This window comes from Phyllobates terribilis, unplaced genomic scaffold (assembly GCF_046119375.1).
Source record: "Phyllobates terribilis strain yellow unplaced genomic scaffold, ASM4611937v1 Scaffold_5__5_contigs__length_657084704, whole genome shotgun sequence".
In the NCBI taxonomy this organism is placed as follows: Eukaryota; Metazoa; Chordata; class Amphibia; order Anura; family Dendrobatidae; genus Phyllobates; species Phyllobates terribilis.
The window spans coordinates 382300577-382328114 of NW_027362765.1; the positions used below are offsets into that span (position 1 = coordinate 382300577).

Sequence of the window (27538 nt, forward strand, 5' to 3'; positions counted from 1 at the left end):
TCAATTAGAGGAATTATACATTTGGGAAACGTTCCGGTGATGGCATTAAAAGGAGGTTGTTCTGTTTTGGAAGCTCTTTAATTTCATTAATATTGGGACTGTAGCAGACATTGATCCTGACTGAGTCTCATCAACTGAGAACAGACACAAGAAGTAACGTGGTTACAGTACCAAGAATGACCACTAGACTCTACAGCACAAGAACAGAAGACACAAATATTATCTAGATAAATATAAGGGAAATTGTAAGAAAATGTCGCACAATATCTTCCGGCTCAGCATTTCCCCCTCGATCCTCTATTGCACCCAGAAAGATTTTCTGTAATCTTCCACTTATAATTGTAGGAGAAGCATTTCTTATCCCGTAGTGCCATGAACAACCGCCATTATCACCTAATGTCTCCAAGTTGGGGAGATTGACCATCATTAGTAATAGAAAGAGAGAGAAATTATCTCCACACACAGCACATAAGCCCTGACATGTCGCCTCCTCAGTGACATCTGGAGATGCAGTTGTATCGGGTTGTTACATTGTGTCATTGTCTTCTCTTCTCTTATTGGATCCACAAGTAACAATCAATCTCCTCATTGTCTTTTCTGCAGAGCGTTGTGTGATTGCTGGTCTGATATTGGTGATAATCGGACTGACAGCGGCTCTCATCGTTGTCAAGACTTCTAGTAAGTATCATTATTTAATATCTTTTAAATGAAATAATGTTATTTTTACCTTTGTTCTTGCAGCAGCTTTGCAACCAGGGTCTTTTACTTAATATTCTAGAGTATAGAGAGCGGGAAGCTTCCAAGCTAAATCAGTATGAAGAATGAGCAGGTTACTTCTTTTAATGGTTTCCGAACCCTGAAGCTGATTAAAAGAAGTGACATAAGACAGAACATGTACACAATATTGTTTAGATATTGCTTTGCATTACTTTAATTTTATCAGGCGCTTTTGCTGCAGAATCCGTCCAAAAAAGACACAGCCTTAAATGGGCTCAATTAGACAATTTTTTTTCCCTCTACTAATTAGCTTAAAAAGTGACTATAAAATATAGGACGGCTACATATTTAATAATGACATGTGCTGTGTTATTTCTAGTTAGTACTGGTGTAAATTAAACCAGCTAAGAGGTGAACTGGAAAAGGAAAGTGTCCACTATGTCTATCAGGATGTCTAACTGTTGATTAAATGCTTGTTCAGCCAAGTGGATAATCAAAAGCAAAAACCGGAGCCGGGCTATAACTGGTTATACGTGCAAAGTATAAGAGCACGTTTACACTCTGGCTAAATTCACCGCAAAACCCAAGAAAAAAAACAAAATGAGCATATATCCTGCAGCAAGTAAATAATATAGAGTACTTAGGTAATGCTATGCATATATATATATATTTTACAAGTATATAATTAGTGCATATGCTGTCTGTATGCAACACGGGTAACATACAGAGGGCACACAGATCAATGCAAACCAATATGGTAGTGAACATTTGTACACACAGATCGATGGTCTATGTGACGAATCTGCACTTCGCCACCCCGCCTGATGTAATTATTACGTCAGACGGATCACGTGATACGGATCTGCACTTTGCACCAATTTCACATTCCACACCCCTCGGGGACACGTAGTATCAGATCGGTACAGTTTTACACAGACGCCTCCTGTCCTCACAGGCCCATGGAGGCACTGGGAGTGAGAGGATGTGACCCAAGTAGTCACTGATGTGGCACCCCACTCGCTCACACCCCTGACAGACTGAGAGGGCCCTTTCACTAGCCCCAGTGAAACAGAACCTTATCAGCCTTGTAGAACTGCCACCAGTTCCTGTTCAATATAAGCCTGGTCCATTAATGGGAATTATATCAGGCCAGAAACCAGCCCCAGTAGCATGGGTATTAAAGCAAGAATCGGACTTGTGGAACCGTGGATCGAAATAAAAGAGCAGCCCAAGGTTAAATTATATACTTAATTGCCTTAAGGGCACACTAGACAATACACTTTATACAAAAAGGTTAAACATATATATTGATCAGAGATGCAAATACAATAGTGGTAGGACAAAAGATCTAAGCAGCTGAATCATGTCAACGACGTCCAACCATGTGTGTGCTGGACCTCATGGGGGCCTGAGCTTCCAGTGGGTTCCTAGGTCCTTTGCAGCATGTTACTCGACATAAGCCCCCCTGTTCGGAGTGGACCACATGCATCAGAGATAGAGCCACATGGCCTTACTCTAGCTTATATCTCCTTTGGGTAACTCCCCTCCTGCCCTCTGGGCTGAACCTGAGTCCCCTTCCCGTGACCGTGGCAGATAATAATTCCAACACTTCAGATGGGTCACAACTCCTTAATGGACTGTCCTAGGGAGGTGGTTCTGGTGTCATCGGATCCAGGCAGGTCCCTGCTACGAGTTGAGACTAAACACAGCTGTAAAATCTGTTTCCTACTAGCTATTCTACGTATTTCCCCACCCTGTAAGACCAGGAATCGAGACACTGGACGGTGTGAGGTCCGGTCTGGGGATCTCAGAAATACACTGTGTGCAGAATTATTAGGCAAGTTGTATTTTAGAGGATTATTTTTATTATTGATCAACAACTATGTTCTCAATCAACCCAAAAGACTCATAAATATCCAAGCTTAATATTTTTGGAAGTTAGAGTGTTTTTTTTTTCGATTTGACTATCTTAGGAGGATATCTGTTTGTGCAGGTAACTATTACTGTTCAGAATTATTAGGCAACTTAATAAAAACCAAATATAATCCCATCTCACTTGTTTATTTTCACCAGGTAAACCAAAATCAGTGTACAAAATTTAGAAATAAAAATTTCTGACATGCAAAAACAAAAACAAAAAAAATTAGTGATCAATATAGCCACCTTTCTTTATGATGACACTCAACAGCCTTCCATCCATAGATTCTGTCAGTTGCTTGATCTGTTTTCAATCAACATTGCGTGCAGCAGCCACCACAGCCTCCCAGACACTGTTCCCAGAGGTGTACTGTTTTCCCTCCCTATAGATCTCACATTTTATAATGGACCACAGGTTCTCTATGGGGCTCACATCAGGTGAACAAGGGGGCCATGTCATTATTTTTTCTTAATTTAGACCTTTACTGGCCAGCCATGCTGTGAAGTAGTTGGATGCATGTGATGGAGCATTGTCCTGCATGAAAATCATGTTTTTCTTGCACGATACCGACTTCTTCCTGTACCACCGCTTGAAGAAGTTGTCTTCCAGAAACTGGCAGTAGGTCTGGGAGTTGAGCTTCACTCCATCCTCAACCCAAAAAGGTCCCACAAGTTCATCTTTGATGATACCAGCCCATACCAGTACCCCACCTCCACCTTGCTGGCATCTGAGTCGGAGTGGAGCTCTCTGCCCCTTACTGATCCAGCCTCTGGCCCATCCATCTGGCCCATCAAGAGTCACTCTCATTTCATGAGTCCATAAAACTTTTGAAAAATCAGTCTTAAGATATTTCTTGTCCCATTCTTGACGTTTTATCTTATGCTTCTTGGTCAAAGGTGGTGGTTTTTCAGCCTTCTTTACCTTGGCCATGTCCCTGAGTATCGCACACCTTGTGCTTTTTGATACTCCAGTAACGTTGCAGCTCTGAAATATGGCAAAACTGGTGGCGAATGGCATCTTGGCAGCTTCACGCTTGATTTTCTTCAATTCATGGGCAGTTATTTTGCGCCTTTTTTGGCCAACACGCTTCTTGCGACCCTGTTGGCTATTTGCCATGAAACGCTCGATTGTTCGGTGATCACGCTTCAAAAGTTTGGAAATTTCAAGACTGCTGCATCCCTCTGCAAGACATCTCACAATTTTGGACTTTTCAGAGCCCATCAAATCTCTCTTCTGACCCATTTTGCCAAAGGAAAGGAAGCTGCCTAATAATTAAGCACATCTTATATAGGGTGTTGATGTCATTAGACAACACCCCTCCTCATTACAGAGATGCACATCACCAGATTTACTTAATTGGTAGTTGGCTCTCAAGCCTATGCAGCTTGCAGTAGGACAACATGTATAAAAAGTATCATGTGATCAAAATACTCATTTGCCTAATAATTCTGCACGCGGTGTATGCACGATGTTCGGCTAGGACGTATGGTATTTCCATAACTCCTTGTGAAATTCCTAGCTGTCTGAACAAAGGAGACCGCATGGTTTGAATCCACAGGGGGTCTTCTTGTAGAAGGTTGCATACTAGTCAGCTTGTGGGGGTGTGAATCCATTGCTTTCTGCTGGCCAGGTGTCTTGTTACAACTACACATGCTGACAAGATGATTGTAAGCTGCCATTACATCCCCCCCATCCTTCAAATGGACAACTTAAGGCCCCGTCACACTAAGCGATATCGCTAGCGAGATCGCTGCTGTGTCACGGTTTTGGTGACTCACCAGCGACCTCACCAGCGATGTCGCTATGTGTGACACTTTGCAGTGATCAGGCCCCTGCTGTGAGGTCGCTGATCGTTGCAAAGTGTCCTGGACCATTTTTTGGTCGTTGGCCTCCCGCTGGCCAGCACACATCGCTGTGTGTGACCAGCGGGACCAACGATCTGGCTGGTAACCATGGTAAACATCGGGTTACTAGGGGCACGCGCGCACTTAGTAACCCGCTGTTTACCATAGATACCACTCTGCTACTGTGAGCGGAGGCTCCAGCGCACGGTAGCAGAGTGGTATCCATGGTAAACAGCGGGTTACTAGGGGCACACGCGCACTTAGTAACCCGATGTTTACCATAGTTACCAGCCTGCTCCTGCTTGCAGCAGGCTGGTAACGGGAGCAGGACATCGTGGAACGATTCTTTCCACGATATCGTTGCTCCCCTGATCGCTGGTGAGCCTGCCTGTTTGACAGCTCACCAGCGATGTATTAGCGATGCAGCAACGATCCCTGACAGGTCGTATCGTTGTCGGGATCGCTGCTGCATCGCTTAGTGTGACGGGGCCTTAAGAGCCATATTCTGGATCAGACTCGCCCATTATATGTCAATAAGTGCACAAAAAACTTATTACATCTGGGTTACTATCCATATGTCATGTGTTTTTCACCGATCTATAAGAATAATATAAAGACTCGAAACAGTATTATGCCTTTTATTATTTATTAAATTGTTCATATACAAAACTAATGTATGGATGACAATACAGATGAACCGCTCAGCATTACATTGATTTTGTTGATAGAATCACTAGTGCGGCCATTTCTTCAAAGTGTCCCAAGAGCCATTTTTCAACATGCCAATGCCAGGCTGCTTGTTGCTCGTGCTACTGTAAGCAGCCTGCGCTGTTTAAATGTGCTCCCATGGCTGCAGCGTCTCTGACATTGTCTCCATCGAGCACATCTGGGACATCATTGGTTGGTGATTACATGGGAGCTGCCAGCAGCGGATCTTGATGATTTGTCCAAGTGCATTCAATGGCAGAACCTTCCTCAAACGACCAATAATAACCTAAGTGACAGCAGCCGGGGCTGGAAGTGCCGGGATTTCTGCACGTGGCTCAGTCTCCAGACTGAATAAATCCAGATGGTTTGAAAATGGTGGTTTCATCTTTTCATCGTTTGCAGCTCAGTAACATGTCTATCCATCCTGTGATTTCTAGGAGTTTTTTCCTTTGTTGATTTTGTAAGTAGAGTGTTGATGATTGTGTATCTGCGGCTATTGAATTCAGATCAAGAGATTTGCAGCGTGCGTGGACATTACATGTGTACTTTGGCTGTGAATGTCGGATGTGTAAAATCAGCTTCAAGGAGTTTTCTGTCTACAATTTCTTGCTATAAAACAACCTCATCCATTCTAAAAGTAGGCAGGAGCAGTTGTAACATGAGGTTCTGCAGCAGCTGAGGTGTGTAGAATGTTTTGGAGAAACTGAGGCACAGAAGTGTATAGAGACAGACCTGTTAGGTGGAGGTGGAAGAGGAATACCGCCGTGCGCTGATTACTTCCTCTTATACACATATCTCCTAACTGTCCCGGATTCAGTAGGACTGTCCCGATTTAAGAGCTCAGTCCCCCTGCCCTGGCATGTCAGGGCTTTGTCCTGACTTCCAATACACTCTTCTCTCCAACGTCTTCATAACCCTGTAGCTCCTCCTCCTTGGGGGGGGCGGTGTCTCTACTCTGCGCATAGTTACGTAAATTAAATAAACAATTATCTTCTCTAGTTTCCTGAGGAATTAAATCCGCAACCTCTATCTTTACAGGCAGTAACTAAAGATATGAGCCACAGCCTGTACTGATCAGCAAAGGAGAATTTTGAAATCTTTATTTTAAGCTCTCAACCCACAGGCAGATTATACAAGTACATAGAGATACATCTGTACATAGCAATGTATTTTTATGTCCCTGTAATCTAGAGTTGAAGAAAAAGTCAGATGTCTTTGTTCCTATAAAACTACTAAAAAAATAATGAAAAACAATTACAAAAATGTAATTTTCTCTTTTTTTGTGAGTCTCCCAGGAAATCGACCCCACATAGTACATTATTGTAGACAACAGCTAAAGGTATGAGCCATAGACTACACTGACATCAGGGGGGAAATTTTGTTGTCTTGAAGCTGCATTACAGGATCTGAGCCCATAAGCAGATCCTTGAGATCTGGTCATTAAATCAAATCTGCAACCTCTATCATTGCAGGCAGCTGCTGAAACAATGAGCCACAGCCCACACTGACAAGTATGGGAGGATTTTCTCTACATGAAGCTGCATTGCAGCCACCAAACCCACAGGCAGATTATACTGGTAAATAGATACTGTGCCTACAAGTAGTATTCAACCCCCTGCAGATTTAGCTGGTTTGATAAGATGCAAATAAGTTAGAGCCTTCAAACTGCAAACGAGAGTAGGTTTTATGAACAGAAGCATAAATCTTACAAACCAAAAAGTTATGTTGCTCAGTTGAATTTTATTAAATTTTAAACATAAAAGTGTGGGTCAATTATTATACAACCCCTATGTTTAATATTTTGTGGAATAACCCTTGTTTGCAATTACAGCTAATAATCGTCTTTTATAAGACCTGATCAGGCCGGCACAGGTCTGTGGAGTTATCTTGGCCCACTCCTCCATGCAGATCTTCTCCAAGTTATCTAGGTTCTTTGGGTGTCTCATGTGGACTTTATTCTTGAGCTCCTTCCACATGTTTTCAATTGGGTTAAGGTCAGGAGACTGACTAGGCCACTCCAACACCTTGACTTTTTCCCTCTTGAACCAGGCCTTGGTTTTCTTGGCTGTGTGCTTTGGGTCGTTGTCTTGTTGGAAGATGAAATTATGACCCATCTTAAGATCCTTGATGGAGGAGCGGAGGTTCTTGGCCAAAATCTCCAGGTAGGCCGTGCTATCCATCTTCCCATGGATGCGGACCAGATGGCCAGGCCCCTTGGCAGAGAAACAGCCCCACAGCATGATGCTGCCACCACCATGCTTGACTGTAGGGATGGTATTCTTGGGGTCGTATGCAGTGCCATCCAGTCTCCAAACGTCACGTGTGTGGTTGGCACCAAAGATCTCGATCTTGGTCTCATCAGACCATAGAACCTTGAACCAGTCTGTCTCAGAGTCCTCCAAGTGATCATGAGCAAACTGTAGACGAGCCTTGACATGACGCTTTGAAAGTAAAGGTACCTTACGGGCTCGTCTGGAACGGAGACCATTGCGGTGGAGTACGTTACTTATGGTATTGACTGAAACCAATGTCCCCACTGCCATGAGATCTTCCCGGAGCTCCTTCCTTGTTGTCCTTGGGTTAGCCTTGACTCTTCGGACAAGCCTGGCCTCGGCACGGGAGGACACTTTCAAAGGCTGTCCAGGCCGTGGAAGGCTAACAGTAGTTTCATAAGCCTTCCACTTACGGATGATGCTCCCAACAGTGGAGACAGGTAGGCCCAACTCCTTGGAAAGGGTTTTGTACCCCTTGCCAGCCTTGTGACCCTCCACGATCTTGTCTCTGATGGCCTTGGAATGCTCCTTTGTCTTTCCCATGTTGACCATGTCTGAGTGCTGTTCACAAGTTTGGGGAGGGTCTTAAATAGTCAGAAAAGGCTGGCAAAAGAGATCTTTAATCCACACATGTGAAGCTCATTATTCTTGGTGCCTGAACTACTTCTTAATACTTTAGGGGGACCAAACAGAATTCTTGTGGTTTGAGGGGTTGAATAATAAATGACACTCTGAATTAGCTTTTAACGTTTAAAAAAAAAAAAAAAAAAAGTTGCTGCAGTGCATTTCCCACTTCCAGGCTGATCTACAGTACAAATGTCACAATGCCAAGTTAATTCCGCATGTGTCAACCAGCTAAATCTGCAGGGGGTTGAATACTACTTGTAGGCACTGTATACATCTGCACATAGCAGTGTATTTCTATGTCCCTGCATTCTAGAGGGAAAATAAAAGAAAGATTTTTTTCTTCCTATAAAATTGCAAAGAAATAATAAAAAACAATTACAATAATGTAATTTTTAATGCACTTTATAAAAATTATAAACATCACAAATCAGCAAATAACATGGACATATTTGGTGTCCCTGTAATCGTAACGACTAGTGTTGAGCGAGCATGCTCGACACTGCTCGGTACTCGCCCAAGCATCACGCTACTCAGGATGTTCGGCGAGCACCGAGCATTTTCGGGTTACTCGGGCGGGAGCTCGGGTCTCCGCCCTGTAAGTTTGGCGCTCTTTACAGAGCCAATGAACATGCAGGGATTGCCAGCCAGTCACTGTAATGCCGCAGCCATGTTGTTTATGGGCATTACAGTGATTGACTGGCCTCACAGCGTCACCTCGAGCGTCGCTCCGGATCAGACAGTGTAGGGACAGCGTTGCTGAGCTAGGGAGAGATTTTTCCTGTGAAATAGTTAGTGTAGGGTCTGTAAAGGCTGCCAGAACAAACAAACAGTCCTTCTCAGGACTAATATCCATCCCAGATATCAGGAAGGCAGGCAGGCTGTATAGGAGACGCAGTGGTTATACCAGCAAATGCTGCATTACAGTCCTGTGTGCTCCTGTTTCTGAAATTTCTGGACTTAGCTCATTAGCTCCCGGTCTCGGGGGCCAGTAAAAATCCTTTTTTTTCATCTAAATCCTCTTTTTTTTCTTCCTTCACACTGTACAAATACCCGTCTTATTAACCTATTGGTGCCCCCCCCCCCCCCAAAAAAAAGTCTGTCTCTGATTTTTCAGAAACAAATATATCTGTTGAAAAGAGTCTGGTATAGGCCACAGAAACAGAAGTGTGGTTTTGCAGTTCCACGGGTCAAATCTCTGTAGTATCCAGTTTTGGGCCTTTTGTGTCTAAAAAAAAACAGTTTGAGTGTGTTGCTCACTGTTCAGCCGCAAATCTATATATTTAAAAAAGTCTGGTATACACCAGTAAATTAAAACTGTGGTTTTGCTGTTCCACTGTAAAAAATCTCTATTATCCTGTTTTTCGCTTTTTTTGCCTTAAAAAAAAACAGTAGTGTCTCCTGACTGTTCTGACACAAAAATATATCTGTTGAAAATAGTCTGGTGTACGCCCGACAAATCCCAGTGTGGTTTTGCAGTTACACAGGTAAAATCTCTGTAGTATCCAGTTTTGGGCCTTTGGTATCTAAAAAAAAAACAGTTTCAGTGTGTCGCTCACGGTTCAGCCGCAAATCTATATATTTAAAAAAGTCTGGTATACACCAGTAAATACTAAAATTGGGTTTTGCTGTTCCATGGTAAAAAATCTCTATTATCCTGTTTTTTGCGTTTTTACCTTAAAAAAGCCAGTAGTGTCTCCTGACTGTTCTGACACAAAAATATATCTGTTGAAAATAGTCTGGTGTACGCCCGACAAATCCCAGTGTGGTTTTGCAGTTACACAGGTAAAATCTCTGTAGTATCCAGTTTTGGGCCTTTGGTATCTAAAAAAAAAACAGTTTCAGTGTGTCGCTCACGGTTCAGCCGCAAATCTGTATATTTAAAAAAGTCTGGTATACACCAGTAAATACTAAAATTGGGTTTTGCTGTTCCATGGTAAAAAATCTCTATTATCCTGTTTTTTGCGTTTTTTACCTTAAAAAAGCCAGTAGTGTCTCCTGACTGTTCTGACACAAAAATATATCTGTTGAAAATAGTCTGGTGTATGCCTGACAAATCCCAGTGTGGTTTTGCAGTTCTACGGGTAAAATCTCTGTAGTATCCAGTTTGAGTGTGTCGCTCACTGTTCAGCCGCAAATCTATATTTTTAAAAAAGTCTGGTATACACCAGTAAATTATAACTGTGGTTTTGCCATTCCATGGTAAAAAATCTCTATTATTCAGGTTTTGGTATTTTTTCCGTAAAGAAAAACAGTAATAGTTTCTCCCTGATTGTTCTGATTGTTTAAAAGAGTCGGGTGTAGGCCAGAGAAATAGAACTGTGGTTTTCCTCTTCCACGGTTCTCATCTACTTTTTATTACCCTTTTTCCATTGATAGTGCGAGTGCAAGCTATTTTACTTCCTTTACAATGGGCAAGGCGCGTGGCAAGGGACGTGGAACTGGACGTTCTGTTGATGGTGCGTGGAGAGGACGGGGCCGTGACCAAGGTGAAAATGTGCCACAACCAACAGCCACATCTTCTCGCTCCCACTTCTTGACCGAATTACTAGGGAAGCACAGAACAACACCAGTATTGCGAACTGATCAGTGTGAACAGGTTATTAATTGGATAGCAGATAATACTTCCAGTTACCTGGGCACCACCACCTCCGGTCTGTCTTCCACATGGTCAACTCTTAGTAGCCGTGATTCTCGACCGCATACTCCTCCTCACCCTGATGCTTCTTCCTCCCACCATGCCCAGTGTAGTCAGACAGCAATTGATCCCACACTTGGACACTCTGTTCACTGGTCCATTTCCATATTTGTGCCCCTCGCCTGCTACGCTTGAAGTGGTGGAAGAGGAGATCCCATGTAGTGATGCCCAAATATTTGAACAGCCACGGCCACAGGAAGTCGACGCTGGCAATTTGTCACAAGAGGTTGACGATGACGAAACACAATTGCCAGGAAGTGAGGAGGAGCATCGTGGTGCGCAAGTGGAAGAGGAGGAGGTGGTGGATGATCTAGTAACTGACCCAACATGGCAGGAGGACATGCAGAGTGAGGTCAGCAGCACACAGGGAGAGGGAGGCAGAGTACCCTAACAGGCAGGAAGAAGCAGTGTGGTGGCCGCAGACAGAAGGCGGGCAACTGCTCCCCGTAACACCAACACGAGGGACGTTGCCAGTACAAGCGGTAGGTCTTCTAGAGTCTGGAATTTTTTTTAAAGATTCTGCTGATAACCCCAAAAAGGCAATTTGTACCACTTGCCATGCCAGCATCAGCAGGGGTGACAAAACTACCAGCCTGACCACCACCAGCATGATCAGGCACATGGCAGCAAAGCACCCGACTTTGTGGGGCGAAACCCAAGGTCCACGACCAGTGTCAGCGGGTTGTCACCACTGCTTCTTCCGCTGTTGTGCGGGCAATAGAACCCCCTGTTGTGTGTGCAAGGCAATCCCCTGTCCATACTGCATGTAAAGATGCCCCCTCCTCTCAGTCATCACTTGTTATGGCAGTTTCTCAAGAAACAGCATCAACGTCCACGTTCACGTCCCACCGCAGCGTTCAATTGTCCATATCCCAGACCTTTGAATGAAAGCGGAAATTCGCAGCTAAAGCCCCACAGGCCACAGTCCTAAATTCGCACATTTCACGACTGCTTGCGTTGGAAATGCTGCCTTTTAGGCTGGTAGAGACGGAATCCTTCCACAACCTTATGGCGGTCGCCGTCCCTCGGTACTTGGTCCCCAGCCACCACTATTTTGCCCGGTGTGCCATCCCCGCACTACACAAGCACGTGTCCCAAAACATCTGCCGTGCCCTCAACAACGCAGTTACTGGGAGAGTCCACCTGACACTGGACATGTGGACAAGTGCTTGTGGCCAGGGATGGTACATCTCCCTGACGGCACACTGGGTAAACATAGTGGAAGCCCGGACCCAGTCGGACCTTGGGACGGAACACATCCTCCCCACACCGAGGATTGCGGGCCCTATGTCAGTCAGAGTTGCCCCCACAGTGCACAGCTCCTGCGCATCATCCTCCTTCTCCTCCTCATGTTCAGCCTCCATCTCAGATATCACCACATCAGTTACAAGCTGGAAGCACTGCAGTACTGCCTAAGCCAAGCGGCAACAGGCTGTGCTGAAACTCATAAGCTTAGGTGATAAACCTCACACTGCTTGTGAGTTGTGGACAGCTGTGAAAGAGCAGGCAGATCTGTGGCTGAGACCACTGAACCTACATCCAGGCATGGTCGTGTGTGACAATGGCTGTAACCTGGTGGCGGCTCTGAGGCGAGGCGAGATCACACACGTACCATGCCTGGCTCATGTGCTTAACCTCGTGGTTCAGCAGTTTCTTAAATTGTACCCCGAGTTGCCAGATCTGCTCGTGAAAGTACGCCGCCTGTCAGCTCATTTTCGCAAGTCGGCTACAGCTTACGCCACCCTTGCTGTATTGCAGCAGCGTTTGCAGCTTCCGTCACACCGACTGGTGTGTGATGTCCCCACATGTTGGAACTCTACCCTTCACATGTTGCAAAGGATTTGTGAGCAGAAGAGAGCAGTTGTGGAGTACCAGCTGCAACAAGGCCATCGATATTCAGGTCAGACTCCACACATAAGACCTCAGGAGTGGACCTGGATGTCTGACATATGTACCATCCTGACAAACTTTGAGGAGGCCACCAAGATGGTGAGTGGCGATGACACCATCATTAGCGTCAGCATCCCACTTGTCTGTCTTTTGCAATGCTCTATGCAGAGAATTAAAGAGGAGGCATTGCAGCCAGAGTATGATGAGATGGATCAAGAAGCCGTAGTGGGCGATTACACACAGCCCAGCCTCATCTCATCCCAACGCGCATTGGGGGACAATGAGGGAGAGGAGGAGGAGGAGGAAGAACGGGAGCTGGTATCATGCGCTGTAGATGGTAGTACCAGTACAAGTGTCATACCGCCGGTTCAGCGTGGGTGGCCTGAGGACAGGGAGGAGGAGGAGGAGGAGGAGGAGAGCATGGTCAGTCGTCATCTTGGTGAGGACACGGAAATCTTGCCCGCTACCAGTCTGGCACGCATGGCTGACTTTATGTTACGCTGCCTTAATCGTGACCCTCGCATTGTCAAAATGTTGGGTGACAGTCATTACTGGTTGGTGACACTTGTAGACCCCCGCTACAAGGAGAACTTTCACTCTCTTATTCCTGAGGTGGAGAGGTCTACAAAAATGGGGCAATACCAGAAGGCCCTTGCTGCAGAACTGTTAAAAAAATTCCCATCTGAACATGCTAGCGGCAGAGGTCACAGTTCGTTGACCAACCAAAGCGTACAAGCGAGAGAGAGGCAACTCCAATCCAGCAGAGGCAGGGGAACACTGTCAACGTTCTGGGACAGTTTTCTCAGACCCTCCCTTCGGACAGACCCTGAGGCGCGGGGTACTCTCACAAGGAGTGGAAAGTTTCAAAAGATGGTGAGGGAGTGAGTACCTTGCCGACCGTACCAGCGTCCTCCGTGATTCCTCTGTGCCTTTTCATTATTGGGTATCCAAGCTGGACACTTGGAATGAACTCGCTCTGTACGCCTTGGAGGTCCTGGCCTGCCCTGCCACTAGCGTGTTATCGGAGCGTGTTTTTAGTGCCGCTGGGGGAATTCTAACTGATAAGCGCACTCTCCTGTCAACTGACAATGCTGAAAAACTGACCCTTATCAAAATGAACAAGGGCTGGATTGGGCCAGACTTCTCATCACCACCATATGACAGCAGAGTAACATAAAGTCAAATCCACTGTGTTATTTTGGGAGGTGTATTCACATGCACCGCTTCACACCCACACATGGGTATACGCTTCCTCATTTCGGCTGTTTTATGTTCTTCTCCTTATCCTCAGCCTCCACCACCACTATACCACCAGGGTGACCGTGGTCCGTGTTGCCATTATGGAAAGTTCCTACGTCCTTATTTTTGTCAGCTTTTGCTCGGAAGGCATAAGCAAAGACTGTGGGAGACCCACTCCCCAATAATGGGCATAATATTTTTAAGATGCTGTGCTGTATGGCTCTTGTAAGGGGCATTAAAAGCATCTTGTTATACCACTCTGACCTCCACATCTCTTCTGAGGGGCATTAAAAGCGTCTTGTTATACCACTCTGACCTCCACGTCTCTTGTAAGGGGCATTAAAAGCGTCTTGTTGTACCACTCTGACCTCCACGTCTCTTCTGAGGGGCATTAAAACCGTCTTGTTATACCACTCTGACCTCCACGTCTCTTGTAAGGGGCATTAAAAGCGTCTTGTTGTACCACTCTGACCTCCACGTCTCTTCTGAGGGGCATTAAAACCGTCTTGTTATACCACTCTGACCTCCATGTCTCTTGTAAGGTGCATTAAAAGCGTCTTGTTATACCACTCTGACCTCCACGTCTCTTTTAAGGGGCATTAAAAGCGTCTTGTTATACCACTCTGACCTCCACGTCTCTTCTGAGGGGCATTAAAACCATCTTGTTATACCACTCTGACCTCCACGTCTCTTGTAAGGGGCATTAAAACTGTCTTGTTAAGCTACTGGGACTTCCATGAGTCTTCGAATGGGCATTGCATTTCCTCATAATTTTTGGAAGCTTTTGCTTGGAAGGCTTAAGCAAATACTATGGGAGACCCACTCCCCAATAATGGGAATAATATTTGTAATATGCTGTACTGCATGGCTCTTATAAGGGGCATTGCAAGTTGCCCAGTTCTGATTTTTGGAAGCTTTTTCTTGGAAGGCATAAGCAAATACTATTGGAGACCCACTCCCCAATAATGGGAATAATGTTTTTAAGATGCTGTACTGTATGGCTCTTGTAAGGGGCATTAAAAGCGTCTTGTTAAGCTACTGTGACCTCCACTACTTTTCCGAGGGGCATTAAAAGCGTCTTGTTAAGCTACTGGGACCTCCACCACTTTTCCGAGGGGCATTAAAAGCATCTTGTTAAGCTACTGGGACTTCCACGTCTCTTCAAAGGGGCATTAAAAGCGTCTTCTTAAGCCACTCTGAACTCCACAGCTCTTCCAAGGGGCATTGAAATGTTTTTAATTACCTCTAACCTCCATGACTCTTCCAATGGGCATTGCATTTCCTCCTAATTTTAGTCAGCTTTTGCTTTTCAATGCAAAGGTGAAAACTAAGGAAGACCCACTCCCCAATAATGGGTAGAAGGTTTTTAGTACGCTGTAATCCACGTCTGTTTCAAGGGGCATTTCAGTTCCTCATAATTTTTGGAAAGCCTTCCATTCACTGCTTAGGCCATCAGTGCACAGGAGACCCAGTTGCTATAAATGGAAAAAAAGGTTTAGTTAAGGCCCTCTGACCTCCATGTAATTTCCAAGGGGCATTGGAGTGCCTCAAAATTTTTGGTAGGCATTGCACTCACTGTATGCCCTATAACTGTGTAGCCGAACCGCTCCTTTTGTTACAGAAACATATCCTATAAGACATATGTGGTTGACTGGCCTGATATTGATGTGAATGGTCCCTGTTCCTCCTGCTCTTTCTCCTTTGCCACCACCTCATCCATCATTCATCACCTGAAGCTTTGTTTTAACGGGAGTCACAGAACTTGGATAGAAGCAGGAAAACATCCAGCAATCCTCGGAGGAGGTAGCATATGTGCCGAAACGCTGACCACCTCAGGCCTAGCCGCTACTACATACACGTGTAGCGCCCCGAGGGTTCGGTTGCTACAGGGGTATTGCACCTCAACCAGAGGTGTGATATTCCACTCCCAAGTAAGTATGGAGTATGGACCAGGGCTCAGTTAGCTGCATACACACACGCCTCATTTCCGGGGGACAGTTCGCAGATGCTCCCATTTATTGCAGGCACAACTGACCATGTCCCTGGCTGGAGTGGGGAGGGGGAAGAGAACCGGGTGATGTAGGAGCAGAAGGGGACGGTTTCTGGAGCATAGGAAGGAGCTCATTGGGTGCAGGTCACTTGAGCTCTGACACAGTAAAGCAGATAAAAGGTTGGGGTCATCTTAGGAGGGTGGTCAGGTCAGAGAAGAGAAGGAGTTCAGCCAGAGAGGGCTGACAGGGAGCTGTGGCTCAGCCTGAGCTCAGCTCCACGTGGCAGGCCTAGGGTGAAGGCCGGAGCCAGAAGGGAGAAGAGGAGAAGGAGAAGGAAGGAAGAAAGGTAGAGAGAAAGAGGAGTAGAAAGGCTCCAGAAACAAGAAGGCAGAAGGGACCCTAAGAACCCACGAGATATCGGGTGAAGGGTCAGGCAGAATAAGGGTACCGGATTCCCAAGTTGATGAAGGTAAATTATTCCTCAGTCAAAGACTGGAGGTCGTGATCATCTATTGGTGCGACCCCCTGCTACACCCACTAGGAAGGCACCACATAGGGTCAGGGAAACCGGCGACAGGTTTCACCAAGAGAAGGGCCGAGGCAGCTGGACAGAAGTGTGGTCACTGGTGGGGCACGAGAAGCCAGAGAAAGGACAGAAGGGGGTCCTGTGCCATACTCCTGAATTGCCTGGGGGTTGACCGAGCTCCTCACCTGGTGGACGCAGCACGGCTCGGACAGTCATTCCCTGCAGAAGTGACTCGGATAACAACTGTGAGTAAAAGACCCTGGACTGCATCAGTGACTCTGTGTGATTTCTGCTGCGTCTGCACCATCACCACCTGCATCCCTTCACGCTGCCCTGAGGCTACACTCTTCCCGTGGGGAGTTATACTATTTCTGCTGCACACAATATCCGCCTCAGTGGACTGCCTTGCAGCGGCGGTTTACAATAGCCGCAATCCACGGGTGGCGTAGTCGGACATTTCATGGCTCTAAATATAGACTGCCACAGCACTTGGTCTGACCACCCTGAGCCACGGGATCGGGTTGCCACTACTACCCCCAACATTGCACTGTACACAAGAAGGCCCGGTTCCGGGTACCCCACGGCCCAGGGGGCGAGTCACATGCACTTGCATTCCTTGAAAACAAAGCACATGCTAACTTCTATCATCCTCATCATGCCAATGCTGCCCTAAAGCAGGCCAGTCTAAGAAAAGTGTGTGGGGATGTTCCGCGGAGAAATCGGGGCGGCTGGGGACCGTTTATGGACACCCGGCCGCCCCCAGGCGGCTGGGGACCATGTGTGGACGCCCAGCCGCGGGGCGGCTGGGGACCGAGTGTTAACACCCGGCCGCCGGGTGACTGGGGACTGAGTATGGATACCTCGCTGCCCAAGCAGCCATGAGGTAGTGGCCAGCTTCGGCCTCCACATGCCTAAAAGGCCCAATTTCATGTGAAAGCCAGCTAGCAGTATGGTATTGCAGCCTGGGGGTGGGTGGGTGGTTGGCTGCATATTTGCGCTTGCATTACAATTGAACACTGCCCTGGGACAAGGACTTGCATGGGGATAGTTGCAAGTCTGCATCTTCTGATGCGGCTAGGATGACTTCTGATGGACACACTTTTATGCAGTGACCTGGGAGTCAGAGATGCTTCCAGGGGTCTTCCCCATGCTGTTCCCATGTCTTTTCAGCACTGTATGCATGTGTCACACAGCACATGGCCAGATAAGGTTGCAAAATGTTAAAATTACATTTCCCGGTGAATGCATTTGTCACGGTTGAAAGCAATACAAAAGTGCAAAAACGCATAAAAAATGCTACTTGTGAACATAACCAAAAATACTCCTCCACACCTTGGGCTATTTATTTTACCTTATACACAAGTCTTTACCCTGGAAAAGAAATTCCTTAACATATTTCACAGGAAAAAAGTTTCACTTTCGTTTTTGAACGTTTTCTTGTGAGCCCATAAAAGTGGCTTAATACCTCTGACCACGTTGTTGACAGCAGTGACCTGGGCATCAGAAATGCTTCCTAGGGTGATCCCCATGCTGTCCCCATGTCATTTGAGCACTGTCACTATCGTTTTGGCAATTTTTAGGCTTTCTAGAGACTGCCGGGGGTGCCGCTGCAAAAATGCTTGGGTCTCCCATAGATTAACATTGGGTTCGTTGCTCGGGTCGAGCACCCGAGTATCACGGTGAGCTCGGGCCGAGCTTCGAGCACCCGAGCATTTTAGTGCTCGCTCAACACTAGTAACGACCCGCACAGCAAAGCAATCAGATTATTTATGGTGATTGGTAAATGTTGTAAAAAATGGTGTGATTATTTTTCTCTATTAAACCCATAAAAAATGTACTAAAAATGTAACGCTGAAGTGTGTTCACATGTAGCGTAAGTGCTGCATTTTTTCTACTGCTTTTTTTCTGCACATTTTCTGCAGGTGCACATGATGCAACAACTATCTTCTGTGGTTATTGTGTGTTTGCTGCGTTTTCCCCTTTATTTGATGCGTTTTTGGTGCTGACGTGTAGTCACATTTTAATGCTTTTTTTTAGTATAGAAATGCTTTGCTTCCTCGCTTAAAGTTGCAACAACATATTTTTTTCACTGGCACTTTTTCAGACTCCACATAGAAGCTTATCCAGAGAGCACAAAAACCTCACAGTTCAGCAGCGTCTTTAGACACACCAAGGGCAGAGATTTTATGAAATCACATCCAATTTGCTTGGACATTTCATATGTGGCGTAAATGCTGCGTTTTTTTTTTGCTGCTGATTTTGGACAAAAATTCTGCTTTGTTTGTCCAAGCAAAGTGGATGTGATTTCATGAAAACTGCGCCCCCCTGTGGTCTAAACACACTGCCGAATTGTGCGGTTTTGGTGCTTTTTTTTTCTCTACAATCTCTTATATGGAGCCTAAAAAAACACGTAAAAAACTGCACTTACTTTTTTAAGTGCAGAATAAAAGCTTTTCTGTACTATATTATTATTATTATTATTTATTTATATAGCGCCATTGATTCCATGGTGCTGTACATAAGAAGGGGCTCCATACAAAATACAGATATCACTTACAGTAAATAAACTAACAATGATAAACTGGTACAGAAGGAAGAGGACCCTGCCCTTGCGGGCTTACATTCTACAGGAACGGGGAAGGAGACAGTAGGTTGGGGGGTTGCAGTAACTACGGTGTTGTTGAGGTGGCAGCAGGCAAGGTCATGGCAGGCTATGAGCTTGTTTGAAGAGATGGGTTTTCAGGTTCCGTCTGAAGGATCCAAGAGTGGCGGATAATCGGATGTGTTGAGGCATAGAATTCCTTAGGATGGGAGATATTCGGGAGAAACCTTGGAGGAGATTGGGCGAGGAACAAATAAGTGTGGAGGAGAGAAGGAGGTCTTGGGAGGACCAGAGATTACGTGAGGGAATGTATCGGGAGATTAGTTCAGAGATGTACGGTGGAGAAAGGTTATGGATGGCTTTGTAGGTCAGTGTTAGTAGTTTGAACTGGATACGCTGGGCGATTGGGAGCCAGTGAAGAGATTTGCAAAGGGGGGTAGCAGAGGAGTAACGAGGCGAGAGATGAACCAGTCGCGCAGCAGAGTTAAGGATGGACTGGAGGGGTGCGAGAGTGTTGGCAGGTAGGCCACAGAGGAGGATGTTGCAGTAGTCGAGGTGGGAGATAATGAGGGCATGCACAAACAGTATAGTAGATTGAGGGTTGAGGAAAGGACTGATTCTGGAATATATTTTTGAGCTGGAGGTGGCGAGAGCTTGGATGTTGGGTTTGAAGGACAGGGCAGCGTCAAGGGTTACTCCGAGGCAGCGGATTGACGGTACAGGGGAAAGAGTGATGTAATTTATTGTGATAGAAAGATCAGGTGGGAAAGATATGCGAGATAGGGGAAAGATGATGAGTTCAGTTTTTTCCACATTGAGCTTGAGGAAGCAAGAGGAGAAGAAGGAGGATATGGCTGCTAGACATGCTGGGATTCTGGCCAGCAGAGAAGTAACATCTGGAACAGAGAGGTAGATCTGGGTGTCATCAGCGTACAGGTGGTACTGGAAGCCATGGGATTTTATGAGCTGTCCCAGGCCAAGGGTGTAGATTGAGAAGAGTAGGGGTCCTAGGACAGAGCCTTGAAGGACTCCAACAGAATGAGGGTGGGGTGAGGCAGTAGTGTGGGAGTGGGAGATGCTAAATGTGCGGTTAGAAAGGTGTGAGGAGATCCAGGATAGGGCAAGGTCTTTGACGCCAAAGGAAGAGAGGAGATGTAGTAGGAAGCAGTGGTCAACTGTATTGAAAGCAGAGGACAGGTCAAGAAGAAGGAGTACAGAGAATTGTCTGTTAGCTTTGGCTGTGAGCAGGTCATTGGTGATTTTGGTAGGGGCAATTTCGGTGGAATGGTGGGGGCGGAAGCCGGAATGTTGATTGTCGAGGAAAGAGTTAGATGAGAAGTGGGAGGAAAGTTCAGCGTGAACGTGTTGCTCAAGGAGTTTGGAGGCAAATGGGAGCAGTGATATGGGGCGGTAGCTGGACAAGGCTGTTGAGGGATGGCTTTTTGAGGAATAAGAGATTGAGGGAGGTAAAGAGGTCATGGACAAAATGGAGCTTATTGCAGAGAGAGCGGAAATTCCAGATTGCTCCAGAGATACTATAAAAAAAACACTGAAAAATGCGGCTTCACATCTGCACAAAAACACATTAAATAAGGGGGAGAAGACAAAAAAATAAAGCATAAATGCAATAATCAGAGAAGATTTTTATTATGTAGTTTGGTGTGGACACCTGCAGAAAACAAAAAACACAGTATTTCTGCTATGAGTGAACACGGACTTACAAACACAAAAAAGCCAGATGTCATATAGTGAAGCTACATAACGATGAGAAAGTTCTGGTGGCTCCGACTGTGAATGAAGGAACAAAAAAATAATCCACAGGTCCCATCTAGAGATGAGCAAGTCGCACAGATGACGTTGAGCTGAACTGTGTGATTAAAAGCATGTAAAATATTTGCGGTCTCCTGTTCAGCCTCCAGGTAGCACTGACCTGGACACTGGACTTGAGTGTCGTGAAGTAATTCACTCATCTCTAGTCCAAAACATCCTGGATACAGAGGACAGTTCCAGATTTTGGTCTACACCCTGCAGTTTTGGGTGTCTGCTGAATGTCCTTCACCGCCAGCGCCCTCTCACCTCTCCTCCTGCCGGGGGAGAAAGAAATGGTAAATGGGAGTGGCTTGGGGTATGGCTAAGGGCATGGTCAAAAATTGCTGTGGTGAGTGGCAATCTGTATAATTGGTCCCTCTTTCTGTTCTTCAAAAATTGTGAGTTATGTTATAGTTCCATTAATGAAGAACAAATGCTCCCTATATTAGATACTATTCTTTTCTGTTTAGGTTCTACATCATGTGACCCGAATAATAAGGTCGGTGAACCCAATACCACTATGAATGCACCAGGTGAGTAGATATGTCGGTGTCTCCCTTGTTCTCTCCTTACAGCGGCCGTGTCTCTGGGCTATACTGCAGCTTCCGGGGTCCTCAGAGGTTACACTGTGATCAGTAACACAGGGAATAATCCAGATCTGTAAGATATCAGAGGTTGAAATATCCCGTACCCAAGATATCCACCATATAAGACAGTGATAACAGCTCGTCTGTGTCCGTGCGACACGTACCGGCGTCTGGGAATAGTACAGTTCGTGCTGATCCCAGGCACCGGCTGCTGAAGGCAGGTCTCATCATTGTCGCCTGAGACAATGATGGGATTTATATTCAGCACCTGCCCGGTACATCCTGTGTAAAATTAAGAATTGGGTAAAAACAGATGGTGTGGACTCCTGCCAATTAGTCATAACCAGCAGAGGGAAAGCCGCCCGTTAGGGACTGATATTTCTAGCCAGGGAGAGGGGCCATTAGCCAAAAATGTTCCCTGGCTATTAATAACAGCTCACAGCTGTTTGATTATCGTTTACTGGCTAGATTACAGAGGGACCCCAGAAAAAAATTGACATTTTGATGTCAGTTGCCAATACAAAGCTGACATCAACCCCAACCCTATTACCCCAGTTGCCACCGCACCAGTGCAAGTGGGAAGAGTTGAGGCTATGCGCTAGGTTTGGTGCATCTTATTGATGCGCCATTTCTGGGGCCGCTGAGGGCTGATATTATTAGCCTCGGAGGTGGCTAGGATCCATGGCCCCTTCCCTGGCTATTAATATCAGCCAACAGCACGAACTGTACCGCTTTTATCCCAGGCGCCGGTATGTGTCACGCTGATTTTGTCCGTACTGCTCAAAAAAACTGACATGTCTGTGGGTTTTTCATATGGACACAAGGTCCGTGTGAGAAACTTGACATGTGTGCACACCCATTGAATATTTGCAGTCCTTAAAAAACGGACCGCATACGGACATAAAAAATGGATATGTGAGAGGGTCCCAATACTGAAACAACCTTTACCTGCACAGAAAAGCTATAGCCTGATCAGCAGAAACCGGAAATGTCACCGGATCGTGTGATCTCCGGAGACCCCAGAGATCTCCAATGGGAAAACCAGAATTATTATTGTATAATGAACATGTGAATATATATGACGTTCGAAACCTTTATTCCAAATATAAATTAGTGAATTTGAATTATACGATGATGATGATTGATAATGTGTTCATTGTATAGAAATAACTGAAACCAGGAACCAGAAATCTGCTCCATGTGAGGATTATTGGATCTGGTACCGGGGAAAGTGTTATTCCTTCTCTACCGAACGTAACACCTGGAGAAACAGCGAGAAATTCTGTAACTCACATAATGCATCACTGGCGATTATAGAAAATAAAGAGGAAAAGGTGAGAAACTGATAATGTACAGAAGAGACATGTAAAATCCAGACAGGATTATATATAATAACTGTATAATAATAATAATAATAATAATAATAATAATAATAATAATAATAATAATATAATCAAAGAGGATTATACATAACATTAAACATATGACATTTGGACATCATTACTGCTATATAGAGTACATTTATCCTCCCATCGGTCTAAGGCAGTTTTTAATTAGTGCTGGATCCTATCTGCCCTTTATATTTGTGGCTTTTAGCCCGGGAGAGTCAGGTCTGATAAATATTAGGTTTAAGTTCCCATCAGAGAAAGGTCGTCTTGTCATGGCTGGTGGGCTCTCATGAATTGCATGAAATACAATTTGTGCACTCAGTACTTTCATTTGAAAGTATATTTTATTCTCTCATTTGTACATTATGCAGTCATAGGGGCTTGCACCTGTTCACAATTTTTAGTTTTTTTTTTTTGTATTATAGGTAATAGCTATGATCTATTCTTATTATTGCAGGATTTCCTCTTCCGGTTTAATGGTACAGACAATCACTGGATCGGTATGAGACGTACAGATGATAATACGGCCTGGATATGGACTAATGGAGAATCATATAATGAAAGCTTGTAAGACATCGCATAAGAAATAATGTCAGGGGCAGACTATGACTGAAATGGCATTTGAAAGCACATAAGTCCATGCAGCCGTCCCTACACCCACTCCCTAAGTGCGGGTCTCTTATAGAAATATGTCTGACATTGGAGGAAGCAATATTTACTGAAATATTACCTATAACACCATTATATGAGGTTAAATAATACCGCCACACTGTGACCACATAACAGCACCACATAGTGATAGAATAATGCCACCATACTGATCATTACCAGCACGACTACCAATAGTACCATAAATTCTGCAATATAAGAGACAAATAATACCACCAGACCATAACCAAATATTTCTAACAGACACAATAATGATAATACCGCCATACTGATCATTAACAAAAACTGCTGTACTGAGCATTATATTACCACCATACATATATAATGGTACATATTAGTGACTTATCGGTGAAGTTCTCAATGATCATAGTAATTAATTTTCCCTTTATTTTCCAGTCAACCCAGACCACTATGAACACTTCTGCCATCTGTGACTCATCTCTGCAGCAGATTGTAACACACAGACATCTTTGACTTTCTCTTTTCCATCTTCCTCCACAGATTCCTCCACTTCTACACAAACCATCTAGTACTATAATCAATGATCTAGACAGTAAAAATGCACCTCTGTGCCCTAAATAGTAATAATACCCTCATTTTGTGCCTTACACAATAGTAGTGCCCTCTCTGTGCCCCTATAGCAGGGGTGGAGAACCTGAGGCCCATGGGCCGTTACGGCCCTCAATGACCGTTTACCCGGCCCCTGGGCAGATTCCCAGGGACCGCAGTGCTTGGGTTGGCAGCTGTATTTTGACGGCCAACAGCCCATTAATTTCTTCTTGGTCTGTGAGTACAAGATAGAGTTCGCTACTGAATGCTGAAGCGCGTGCAGTGAAAGATTACGTCCTGACACCAGTGTCAGCGTCAGAACGTACTTTGTGGGTGGAGTTAGCGCACAATTTGTACGGCTACCAAAGGTTGGTCTAACTATTCATATGGCCCTTTGCAGAAAAAAAAGATTCAAACATCCCTGCCCTACCAAGTAATAATGCCCCCTGTGCCTTCTTATAATAATAATGCTAGTTGTGTCCTCTACATGGCATGTGGAAGAAGGTGCTCTGGTCAGATAAGACCAAAGTAGAACTTTTTGGGCTAAATACAAAACATTATTAGTGACTGTAAACTAACACTGCCCATCACCCTGAAAACACCATCCCCCTTGTCAACCATGGTGGTGGCAGCATCAGGCTATGTGGATGAGTTTCTTCACCATGGGTTATCATGGCTGCCGAGGACCTGCTAAAGGCCCCATATATAGCACATGCGATCAAACATTTGAAAGGTCGATACCCCTAAGAGAATTAACAAGTAAGGTAAAAAAAAAAGTTTTTTATAAAATAAAAATACAAATTTGGATCACCAACTTTCCCCCACTAAAAATAAAGAAATGAAACAATTATAAAACATAACGATATGTCAGTGCAGCATGCACAAAGCAAGACCTCACACAGCTCCATTGATGGAAAAAATGGTTTCAGAAATGGTGTTCGAAGCCTTTTTCCTGCAAAATTCTGAATTTACTTGACAACTAGTGTGTATATATATATATATATATATATATATTAATAATAAAATGCTTTTTTTTTATTTTTCCATTTTCTTTTTTGCACTGATCCAAAATTTTTCCACCTAAATTTCAAATGCAAAGGATTATTGGATTAATGGTATTGAAAGCACATTCCTGTTTTTTTCTTGTGTTTTTTTCTTTTCCCATTTTTCTGTTTTCTTGATCCTTATTTGCAGTGGCAATGGACGAATGACTATTTGCAGTGACAATGGATGAATGACTATTTGCAGTGACAATGGATGAATCACCTACACCCTTTGTGGGCTTTTTTTCTTTGGTGCTCATTTTTGAAATTTCAATTGCTGCTGTATATAATCTTTGTGCTTCTCCTTAAGAAGATGTAATACTTTGAAACGTGAAGACAATAAACCGCACTCGCAATATATCTTTGTTTCATTCTGACTCCTTGATTGGTTGTACACCAGCAGCACAGGATACCCGCTATTTACCTGCCACTTAGCCCCCCTTCACACGTCCGTTCTTCATGTCAGTATGCGGTCCATTTTTTAAGGATTGCAAATACGGAGACACGCACACCCATTTTATTCAATGGTGGTGCTCACATGTCACGTTTCACATGGATAAAAACCCGGAGACATGTCCTTTTTTTCACGCACCATGGATCAAATGCATGCTGCACATGTGCACACTGGTGACACACGGATGAAGTCCGTGCGTCCTCAGTGTGACACGTACTGGCGCCTGGGAAAAGCTACCTGTGACTGGCGGTAACTTCAATGATGTCACCGACAGTCACACGCAGCCGCGTCCTCACGCACAGCTCAGTGTCTCCGGGCTGCACGGCGGAGTGGTCTCATCATGCCATTGCTCAGCAATGCATCCAGATGTAGCTGAGTTGGTCTCTTCGTGGGACAAATGGATTATCATCGGACAGGTGAGGAATACTGTGGTTTTTTTTTTTATTTTGATAATAGACAAAAATCAATTAAAACATACTGAGCAAAATGATCTTTATTGCTTGTATGCAAAAATTTTATATGTGAATGAGGCTTTAATAGCAATTTATAATAACAATAAAACACATGGATGCAGGAGGATGCTGCAACATGGTGGACTATGGATGGACAGACTACAGACATCAAGGCCTGTTGAAGCGTAGTATGACACCACGTTGCCCGTATCCTCCTGCATCCATGTGTTTTATTGTTCTATAAATAAAAGTTCTTTTCTACGGGATGGTGGGTGCCACCTTTCAACCTTTGGATTTTACATGGACATTACTCAATCGGACGAGCGCCTGGAGATCCCTATAGTCAGAAGGTGTCTGGAAAGAGTCCCCTGGAGAGGACTGTATTGGATGGAGCCAGTTTGATTCTTTTTTAATCTATAATAATGCCAAAAAGTTTGCATTGGGGTAATAAATGATAGAAGCTGATGTGATGATTCCCTAAACAAAATGTCTTGCTTTCCAGATTCAAAATCACAAGATGGTCAGAGAATTCTGGAGAAATTGAATATGTTTTCCTGCACCAGGACGGTGTGAAGAGTCAGAAAGGATCTTTTCTATACAAGTGGATATGTAACAAGAAGTAGACGTGGAGACAAGCATCCCATCATACAGGGGCGGACAGTGACAATACAGGACTGGTGTCCTCCACTGTCAGCCTGGCGTATAGCCAGAGTATAACTCGGACAAGTGCTATTCAATGTTTTATCGCATAGCACTCGCATTTATTTTCTCCTGCCGGCATGAGAAAAAAAATTGCTGCATGCTGCGATTGGTCATCCAAGTGTCCGATGTCATCTGAGAGCAGTGCGATTACGGCGAATGCCAGGAGAAGATGGAGAAATTATCGTATTTTCCGTATTATAAAATTTGGAGGAAATAGGGGGTGCGTTTTATAATCCGAAGGTATCTTACCGGGAGGGGGGCGGCGGCAGTGGAGCATGGTCACAGGAGCCAGAGTCGCTGCTTCAGGAGGCCGGTGGCGGCGGGAGTGGGGTGATGCTGCGGGCCCTGGGCTCTCAGAAGATGTCAGTGCCGGTGAGCAGAGTCCTCTTTCTCATAGATTTCCCTGCAGTCGGCATAGGAAAAATGGCCACTGGAGGTGGCACATGCGCAGATTGAGATCTTGGGACACATCTTCTGAGAGCGCAGGGTCCGCAGCATCGCCTCACTCCTGACGCCACCCCAGGCCTCCTGAAGCAGCGACCCTGGGACATGTGATCCTGCTCCACCTCTGCCGTCCCCCAGGTAAGCTAAAGTTAAAATGGACTACAAGTCGCACCACCATTTTATTTAAAACCTTTATTTTCTTATTTTCCATCCTATATTTTCCACCCATAAATTTGGGGTGTGTTTTATGGTTCGATGCATCTTATAGTTCACAAAATGCGGTACTTTGTCCGTCTCCTCCGCACCTGTGCTGCGATTCTCCCATGCCTAAAGCCTAAAGAACAGGCAGAAAGACAGAACTGATTTACGCTACTATATTATCCATGGTCTAAAGTAGGATCAAAAAGAACA

At 45.0% G+C, this 27538-nt stretch overlaps 1 protein-coding gene across 1 annotated transcript; it reads left to right on the top strand.

Annotated features, from left to right (window-relative positions):
* The first annotated feature begins 562 nt into the window (after positions 1-562).
* On the top strand, positions 563-27538 carry LOC141271202 (C-type lectin domain family 2 member A-like). The gene is made up of 5 exons (XM_073681314.1): positions 563-678; positions 21310-21372; positions 22591-22760; positions 23272-23381; positions 26484-27538. The coding sequence occupies exons 2-5, from the start codon at positions 21360-21362 to the stop codon at positions 26602-26604; spliced, it is 414 nt and encodes a 137-aa protein (XP_073537415.1). The 5' UTR covers positions 563-678; positions 21310-21359; the 3' UTR covers positions 26605-27538.

Coding starts and splice junctions, on each gene's coding strand:
- LOC141271202 (XM_073681314.1), top strand. Junction 22,761..23,271: donor TAGAAAATAAAGAGGAAAAG/GTGAGAAACTGA, acceptor TTATTATTGCAG/GATTTCCTCTTCCGGTTTAA. Junction 23,382..26,483: donor GAATCATATAATGAAAGCTT/GTAAGACATCGC, acceptor CTTGCTTTCCAG/ATTCAAAATCACAAGATGGT.